At 56.7% G+C, this 9,172-nt stretch overlaps 1 protein-coding gene across 1 annotated transcript in view; it reads left to right on the top strand.

Annotated features, from left to right (window-relative positions):
• Nucleotides 1-9,168, top strand: part of LOC104077654 (septin-9) — a gene marked incomplete at both ends in the record, with an annotated part of 14,553 nt that extends 5,385 nt beyond the window's left edge. Inside the window, 5 exons of the mRNA XM_009578960.1 lie at nt 2,901-3,018; nt 5,682-5,777; nt 6,574-6,670; nt 8,203-8,254; nt 9,153-9,168. Of these exons, the coding sequence (XP_009577255.1) occupies nt 2,901-3,018; nt 5,682-5,777; nt 6,574-6,670; nt 8,203-8,254; nt 9,153-9,168 (379 nt within the window). The remainder of the gene's footprint in view (nt 1-2,900; nt 3,019-5,681; nt 5,778-6,573; nt 6,671-8,202; nt 8,255-9,152) is intronic.
• Nucleotides 9,169-9,172: the final 4 nt, after the last annotated feature.

The following is a 9,172-nucleotide window of genomic DNA, read 5'->3' on the forward strand; positions in this document are numbered from 1 at the left end:
AGGAATTGGTAGACTATCTAGAAACTTGCAAAACACCCTAAAAACATACAGTTTGCTCTTCTGGGGAGTGCCTTGGTTCCCTTCCTGTTCTCCAGGACGGTGCAGGGAGGTGCCCACGGGAGGTGACCTCCATGGACGAGGCACCTGCAGAAGTCCATCGGAGCAGAAGGTTGTGTCAAAGGTGCCTTGGGCTCTTCTGGCTTTGGGTGCAGACCGGTGTGGGACACGGTCAACACCCTAAAAACATACAGTTTGCTCTTCTGGGGAGTGCCTTGGTTCCCTTCCTGTTCTCCAGGACGGTGCAGGGAGGTGCCCACGGGAGGTGACCTCCATGGACGAGGCACCTGCAGAAGTCCATCGGAGCAGAAGGTTGTGTCAAAGGTGCCTTGGGCTCTTCTGGCTTTGGGTGCAGACCGGTGTGGGACACGGTCACTGCGCCTGCGTGGATGCTGGTGGACGTGGGCAGGGGTGTGGGCTGGCTCTGGCTCTGCCTCTTGCTCTCAGGCTCACTGCCAGCATCCTCTGGGTATCGGTGAGGGCTCGGTACCGGGGCTCTTACGTGTCAGTCGAGCTGAAACTCAAATGTCTGGCTGATTGTGAATTCATCTGCATCGGCTACATATGCATGCTGGTCTTCACTCTGAAAGAAAAGCTGATGAAAGAGGCAGGAACACAGTCTCAGTAGGGAAGAGGCTTTTAGAGGGGAAAAATTGTTTGAAAAATAGCGAAGAGAGAGGAGGGGAAAGAAGTCTGCTGGGAAAGGAGCATAACTGCATTACTTCCTTGGAGGTCTGGGAAATACATTATGCAGAGCTCCAAACAATGTTTGCCAGCAGCAAGTCTGCTTAGATGTGTCCATGGGGGTTTCCTTGCATTTTTTTCTTCTTTTTTTTTTTTTAATAGCCAAACTCTTTCTTTCCTGGGGCCCAGGGTGATCTGTGACTCCTGAGTTTGCATTAGGAACTCGTTTGTCAGCACGTTAACGATGTGCTCTGGGCTATGCGTGCCGTTAGCATTCGGGGAGAAGGTCCACCTGGCACGGTCCCGTCCGATCCCTGGGAGAGGAGTGGGTTTGGCCAGGGAAGGGCTTGGCTGCACCGGAGCAGTCTCGAGATGCCGTTTTTGGATCAGCTGGAGCTGAGCAGGTCTCTCTGGGGCTGGACGTCCCTCCCTTGGCGCCGGAGCCGGGCAGGGGTGGTCTCGCGGGATGGGGACGCTGGCTGGTGACTGCTGAGGAGCAGGATCAGCCCCTTCCCCTTTGCACTCGTGTGACTCTTGATGGCTTTGCAGGAGCCGTGCTGGGTCTGCGGGGTCTCTGAGCCCTTTGTAGGGCCCGAGAAGACCATGGTGGGGTTTGGCTTGAGCGTGTTGGCAGTGGGTGCTCTCTTGGCCATGTTCTTCCCGAGCGCTCTGCTCTGCTCCGTGTTCCCCCACAGGGTTCCTAAAATGCCTTCTTGCACCTGGGCATTTTAAGTCACTGTCCCATTTATTTTGGTTTCTTCCCTGTTGCCGTGGGTCTCTGGTTTGTGGCACAGGGCTGGTCTGCCCTTGGGGAGGTCTCATTCTTGGCCCCAGTTCTGCCACTGAAGCCTGTGGCTCCTCCGAAAGGTGACTTCACCTCTCTCTGCCCCAGGTTCATCAAAGATGAGTTGGGTCGTGTCCTGTTGGCACATGCCACCACCAGAGGTCATGAGGATGTACGAGCGGCAGAGGTGTCCCTTTGCTTCTGGGGCTCTGGCGTTGACCGTCCTGCCCCTTCCCTGTGTGCTTTCAATGAGGGCTCATTTCAAACAGGCTCCTTAATGCATGAGCTCCCCAAACGTGTTCCTGTACTCTGGTCTTCCCTGGGACCTCCAGGTTTCCTTTTTCAAGGCAACATCTGCTCAACTGCTCAACGCCCCTGCATGGGCGTGTGTCCCCATCACCTCCAGAGCCACCGAGAGGGACCTGCAGCAAGTGGAGGTGTCCCACGGAGGGCTTTCCTCTAGCTGGGAACCCCCAGCAGTAAAAACACCTTCAGGGAGGACTGAGGAGCGAGGGAGGGTCATGGCCAGGCGCCCTCATCGCTGTCTGCAGCCGGACTGCAGCCCTCGGACGCGGAGCAGCGTGGCACCGGAGGTCACGTCCGTGCTGTCAGCGGGAGCGTTTAGCAGGGAGGGATTTCCCGAGGGGCTGATCACTGGGGTTATGCAATCTCCGCAGCTTTCCCCTGCTGAGACTTTCATCGTAGAAATTTTCTGACATTTTTGCCCTCTGGAACAAGCAGCATCTCTTCTGTGTTGTGTGAGCCCCTGGAGAATTAGCAGAGCCTTTTTTAATCCCAACCGATGGATGCGAGAGGCAATCCTGGCTCATGCGCGACAGCGGGCTGGTGCTCAGCGCAGGAATAGTCACCTGTGGCATTTCCATGTCGTGCTGTCCCTGGATGGTGGGTGACAGTGGGTGACAGCTTGGATAGGGCTGGAGGAGGTTTCACACCGTGGTCTCTCCCCAGCTTGACTTGGACATCGCGGGCAGGCTGGCCCCGCAGCCAGCATCACCCCTGCTCTCATCCCGGCATCCCAAGGACGCGTGTAGCTTTGGGCAAGTTCCCGCAGTCCTCTGTGGCCGGGTAAAAGGATAAAAGCCTTCTCCCACTTCACGGGGTTTTGCGAGGGTTCGCAGGCGGTAGCGGGATGCTTTGAAAGGGAAATGTTTTAAGTGTTTGTCTGCAAACCGCCTCTGAGACGGACGTGTGCTGTCGTGCTTTTAAGAAAATGTCTTTATTTGTCCTGTCTGAAAGGAGGCGATTCCCCCTCTTGTGTCTAGTCTCTGGATGCCCCCTCTCTGCCGGGGGGTTGCGGCTGCCCCCCACCTCGGCAGCGGTGCGCGAATCCCCTTTTTTCTGCTGTATTTTTCAGGCTCCGACCGCTGGACATCGAGTTCATGAAACGCCTGAGCAAAGTGGTCAACATCGTCCCCGTGATTGCAAAAGCCGACACGTTAACGCTGGAGGAGAGGGACTACTTCAAACAAAGGGTAAGGGGCTGGCGGCTCTTATCGGGGCTCCCATCTCCTGTCCCCCATCCCCTCCCGCCCCCTTCCCCCCCCCAGCGCCCTCCCCTGCGCAGGGCTGGGAAGGCGAGCGCCTGGCCGGGAGCCCAGCGCATTCCTCCGGCTGCAGCTCCGAGCGATCCCACGTGGCCGGAGGAAAGGCCTGCGCTCCAAGCAGTTCCTAGTGTTTCTCTTGGATCTTTGTCAGTGCAGGATAAGTTTCGAGCTCTAAGTCTTGGGGCCTGTTTCTCCTGCCTCCTTTGTTATTGTTGTTGTTATTTTCAGGCTCGTTTCTGTTATTTTGGGAGGTAGACGGTGCTGCACATAGAGGCTGGAAAACCCACCCTGTGCAGCATCGTGCACTGATACAGGAACCAGGCAAAAAAATGTGCGGGTTTGCTGAGCTCAGCTGGGCAAGATTTATGGGGGAAGCAAGGCACGCCGTTCCCTGGGTGGGGAGCTGCGGTGGGGAGCCGAGGAGGGGCTGTCTGAATCCACAGCGTGGGCTTCCCTCCGTGCACGCACGCCTGGTGCTGCCAGAGGTGGAGATGCCCCGCTTTGGGGTTCGGTAAGGGGCTGTACATCCGTTCGTGTAGCTGAGGGATGCGGCTGCAGGCGTGATGGCCTCAGCGTTCCCTGCAGAAGTAAGCAAGCCACCAAGCTCGTTGGTCCATGAGTCTGAACTGCAGGGAAGCGAAGCGAAGGGAAAGGGGGTCTTGCCAAAGGGGCGGTTTTAGGGGCCACCTCCACTGGCTGTGGAGAGGACGGCACGTTAGCCAGGGGTTTGTTCGATGCCTCTGTGCAGGAGAGCATGAGCCAGCCCTTCCCGCAGCAGGGTCTTCCCAGTTCTTGATGAGCAGGATCAGGCACTGAAATATCCAATCTGTTTTTGGGGGCTGAATCCAAAGTCTGCAAGCAGTTCCCTTTGCAGTGAGCCAGAGGATGGCTGGAAATGGAGCCGAGAGGTAATCCAGGCTGGACTTGATTGGCGTGTCAGCCTGTTTGCCCGCAGATCTGCAAGGAGCTGGTGCGGGAGGATGGGGGTGTGAGTCCGCGGTGCCACATCTGCTCTCTGCAGTGGCTTTTGCAGGCTGCTGGCTCCGTTCAGAGGTCACAAGTGTGCGTATCCGGGTGTCTGCGGGTGGCTGGCTGGCTCTGGGACTACAAAGTCAGTCTGGGACCTAAAATGTCACCTGGGTGCTCTCAGCTACTGATACCATCCTTGTGTAATGAAAGACCATGGGGAGACCGCCTGGCTCGCCTGCTCTGCACCGACTCGGTGCAGGATGAGCTCGCTCTATCTCTAATTACATTCCTGATTGTAACCAGACCCCCAAAATCCTTCCAGATGGAAGGAGAACACGTAGCCACGTGGCGTGTTTGCAGTGCCCCTTCTGCAAGGGGCTCGCCCTCCTTATGCTCACGGCTCCAGATCCGCTGGTGCAAACGAGAGGGCAGGTAATTGGTCCGGGTGGGACCTTTTCCCTTTGCTCCAGCGCGGCTGCGTGCGTGCTTCCAAAAAGCAGAGCCCGGTCTGCATCTGGGGGTGTAGCTGGTTTGGGGAGGCGATAGATTTTTGGGTTTGGGTCGGGGTGGGCAGGTGATGGTGAAGCACCAGCCTGGCTGCAGGCTGCCTGGGTTGATGCCAGCGCTGCACTGAGTTAGCGGAATGGGCTCCGACGCCTTGCGGAGTTGGCTTTGTTGGGTTGTTCCCCTAAAAATAGTGTATGGGTTTGGCTGGGGGGTGGGAGGCTGACTGGGGGGTTTCTCTGGGCTGGATCCGCTTCCTTTGCCAGCCTGCAACGTAGGGCTGGCGCGGAGCAGTTTATTGCCATAGGAAGCGATGGGAGCGGGCACGCAGACTGGGTTTGGGTTTGCAGCTTTGTTGGAGAAGTCTGATCCTCCGTGCTCCCCGAGAGCTGAGCCTCCACCCAGGAATCAGATTTCAGCATCTCTTCCCCTTGCACAGAGGCAATATCCTTAGAGGCTGCTCTTCCAAGCTGTGTAGGGCTGGCGCGGAGCAGTTTATTGCCATAGGAAGCGATGGGAGCGGGCACGCAGACTGGGTTTGGGTTTGCAGCTTTGTTGGAGAAGTCTGATCCTCCGTGCTCCCCGAGAGCTGAGCCTCCACCCAGGAATCAGATTTCAGCATCTCTTCCCCTTGCACAGAGGCAATATCCTTAGAGGCTGCTCTTCCAAGCTGTCTGTGTCCCTGTCCCTGGATCAGGCGCTGCCGTGACTCCTTTTCCAAGGAGCATGAGCAGACACCAGAAAGCAACTTCTTAACTTTGGGTTACGTGCCTGGCAGTTACATTCCCCATTGCTTGGTGCAGCTTGTATTGGCTTATTGTCTTGTTCAATCCCAAAGCAACGCCCAGCTCGTATAACTTCATCTCGCTCTCAGCCTGAACCGTGTCTTGGCACCAGGTTCTTGCAGAGATTCCAGGGCAAGCGCTTGGTAGGTGTGCAGCAGTTAAACACAGGTCTCTCTCCCCAAGGCGAGCAGTGTTTAGGATGGAGAGGGAAGATACTGCTGCTGGGCATTGCTCACAAGAGCCTCTTGGCTCAGCTGGGAGCTGCCGCTGTGGTGGGAGCGCAGCTCCTCTGCCTGTGTCTCCTTCACGTGTTCCTCTGCTCTTCTCTCCTAGATAATGGCTGATCTTCTTGCCAATGGGATCGACGTGTATCCTCAGAAGGAGTTTGATGAAGACTCTGAAGATCGGCTAGTCAACGAGAAATTCAGGGTTAGTGCGTGGTGTTGCGGGTTGGACGTGTTTGGATGGGCCCTGCAGCTCCGGGTGCTGGTTATGTCCTGGGGCGTCTCTATTTTGCAAAGTGCCTCTATTTTCTTTCCAAAGCCACTGTGCCCCTGTCCGGGGGGGTCTGCCCAGGACCAAGGATCAGAGCAGGGACAGAAAGAGGGTGAGGAAGGTACCTGGGGAAGGTGTCCTCTCCCGTCTGTGCCGCTGCTCCTTCCCCCAGCCCCGTTCCTCCAAGGTGCCCTCAGCGGGCAGGGGGTCCCGTGCCGGTGTCTGCCCACCCCAGGCGAGGGGAGCAGCCTTCCCGGCACCCGCAGGTAATTTGCCCGTAGGCTGCTCTGCTTTCCTGGCTGTCAATTCCTTGCTGTAGGAAGTAGCTAACAATTTTTTGGCTCAATAAAGTGGATTGGACAAATTCAAGGAAGAAAAAAGTCTTCTAGGGACTCTTAAGTACAAAGACACCACCTTGGATCAGGAAATGAGTGAGCCACAGGTTGCCAGATGCTGGGGGCGATTCCCGGAGAAGCGTCATGATAGCTTTGCCCTGCCTGTACGCTGGTGCCTGGGCTAGACTGGTTTTGGGCTGATTTTAGAGTGCTTTTGGGCTGGGCACATGCGTGAGAGATGCTGCTGCCCGGGTCCTGGCAGGCAACGCAGGGACAAACCAGCTCACCCCATGAAACTCTCCCGAAAACAGCTTGATTTAGGACTTTGCTCGCCAGCTTGCTTTCCTGACCGGTTGTCGGGAGGAAAACGTAACCTTTTTTTTCTCTTTCCTCAGGAAATGATCCCCTTTGCAGTGGTGGGCAGTGACCAGGAGTACCAGGTTAATGGAAGAAGAATCCTTGGAAGGAAGACCAAGTGGGGCACCATTGAAGGTACCTGTCCTTGTTTCCCTACCTCTTGAGCCCATCTCCCTGCCCTGACAGAAGGTGCTGAGGTCCAAAACCAGCAGTAGAAGTCGAGGTGTGTATAGTGCTTCCCTGCCCCTCCAAAGAAAATCACTTCCCTGGTGTTTGGGGACTGAAGACACCTTGGCCAATGCTCCTGTGCCGAGCTCCTGGGCCTTTGTGCGGCTCGGGGGGCTGCGGAGTGCCGGAGGGGACACGTCTGGGTTTCTTGTGGCCTGGCTTCTGCTGGTTGCACAGTTAAATGCCCGATGGCTGGATTTGAGGGCACACGGGTGCGGTGCTGACGTCTCTGTCTCGAGCCCAGATTAGAGCCTTGCCCCTGGCATCTGTAGGTCTCTGCACCCTCCACCATGCATTTGGCTGGTGCCCTTGGAGGATCTCATCCTTCTTCCATCTTCATCCCATCATCTTCCTCTTTTATCCCCCATTTTAAATCACGGTTTAAAGGCTAGATGAAGGCTCCTGGCTCCAGTGTATCTACACATTTCCCTGTCCCTGAGAGCCAACTGGCACGTCTCCAGTGCCACCCGTCTTATCTTCCTCCCCTTCATTTCATAGGTTTCTCTCATCTATGAGTCTTTTTAATAGGAATCCTGTGTTGAGGGATGGCTTAACAAAGGTGCCAGGAAAATCAGTGTATTTTAAAGCTCTGCTGCCCTCTTGTGCTCTGTCCTTGGAAGCTCTGAGTTTAATGGGGCTCATTAAACCACTCACCTCCCGCATGTGGCAGCTGCCTTCAGCACGGGGAGAACCCAGGACCCAGCCATGGCCACGGGCAGCCTTTGCAGAAGAGTGTTATTTGCTGTCTTGCCATTTCTGCATTATGTTCAAGCCTGTTTGGGTGGAAAAAAATCAAAAAAAGGGAGTTGATCCTTTAAATTCAAATGCCTGGTAAACTGCAAGCTGTCAGACTAATTGTGGTGGAGCAACACCCCTTGATTTTTCCCTCTTGCAAACACTCTTGCTTTCTCCAAGCCCTGTTCCGACAGCAGTAGCCTTTGTCAGCAAGAGCAGCAGCACCGGCAGCCCGGGCAGCACAGTCACTGACGTGCCTGGGATGTTGCAGGACGCTCGTGGTGAAGCTACAGATGAAACGCTTCTCTGGAGCCTTGCCGGCGCTCACTGCAAAGGCTCTGTCCCTTTCCCTGCCTTCTTTGGGGCCCACTTAAGCTTGTGTTGGTCCAAAGTGGGGGTCATGGTGGGAGATGCTGCCGGGAGCTCCCTCGTTTGGTGGGAGATGGTGGGAAGGGACCAGGAATGCTCAGTCAGACCTCACCAGCCAGTTGGTCATGCTGAGCTGGGGCACGTACCTGGGTAAATCACTGGCCTTACAGCAGCAAAGAGGACTCTTGAGTCCTGCACCCTGTAGCCCCTGGGGGTAAGTCCCCATCTCAGCCCTCCACACGCTAGTGAAGCTCTGCAGGGTCCTCCTTACCCTGAGCGGTCGCCATGCACATGCCGTGGGTGCACGCTGATGGGTTTCTCTCTCTTCCTACCAGTGGAGAACACGACACACTGTGAGTTCGCCTACCTGCGGGACCTCCTCATCAGGTCGGTAGGACTGTGCCCTATCCCTGTAGCCTTCGGTCACCAGGTGGCATCCAAAGAAAGGGGAGAGCCCAGCCCAGCTTGAAGCAGCTGCTGCTTCGCTCTGCTCATCCACCCGTCCATCCTTCCATCCGTCCATCCCCTCCCAGCCTGCTGCAGTGCTGCAGCCCCTCTGCGAGGGGTGGCCCCGCTCAATGGGACGTGGCTTCAGGGGGCTTTTCTCAGCGACGGTGCTGAGTTAAGGGAGGAGACGAGCAGTGGATGGGTCAGGACAGACTCCAAGGTCGCTGGCAGCGTGCAGTGTGGCTCCAGCTCGCCTGCAAGCAGCTGGGAAGCCTTTTGGCCTTACTGATCCCTCACCAGTCCCAGGTCCTACCCCCAGTCCGAAGACATCACCCTCCTGCGTCCCAGGATCGTGCCGTTGGGGGTCTGGGCGATCGCCGGTCCCTCTTGAAAGAGGCGTCCCTGCTGCAGGGAATGGGAGGCTGAGCCCCCTTGGCTTGCTGGAGGGGGCATTGGGCTCCTCCTAAATTTGGCTGCAAGATAAACTCTGCACACGTGAGCGGTTGCTGGCAGCTAGTTGTGTGGGGCTACAAAACCTGATCCCAGGGACTCGCAGGACCGGTGTCTTCCCGGACGGGTGTTACGCAGGGCTCCCGCCTACCCCAGCACGGGCTGTTGGTACCAGTGAAGGCTTCTGGTCTTGGCTGCCCATAACTGCCTTTGCTTCCCTCCTGTGTCCTAAAGATACCGTTAACCAGTAAATCAGGAGGGGAAATTTGGGCTGGAGGGGGTGTTTGAAAGCAGAGGTTGGGGGGTGCACGGGTTGGGGTGGCGGAGGCTGGGCTGGCCGAACCTGCGCCCAGCGAGGTGCGATTGCCCCCGTCTCCCTTTCCCGCAGGACGCACATGCAGAACATAA

The sequence above is a fragment of the Fulmarus glacialis genome, unplaced genomic scaffold (genome assembly GCF_000690835.1).
Source record: "Fulmarus glacialis isolate BGI_N327 unplaced genomic scaffold, ASM69083v1 scaffold18160, whole genome shotgun sequence".
Taxonomy (NCBI): Eukaryota; Metazoa; Chordata; class Aves; order Procellariiformes; family Procellariidae; genus Fulmarus; species Fulmarus glacialis.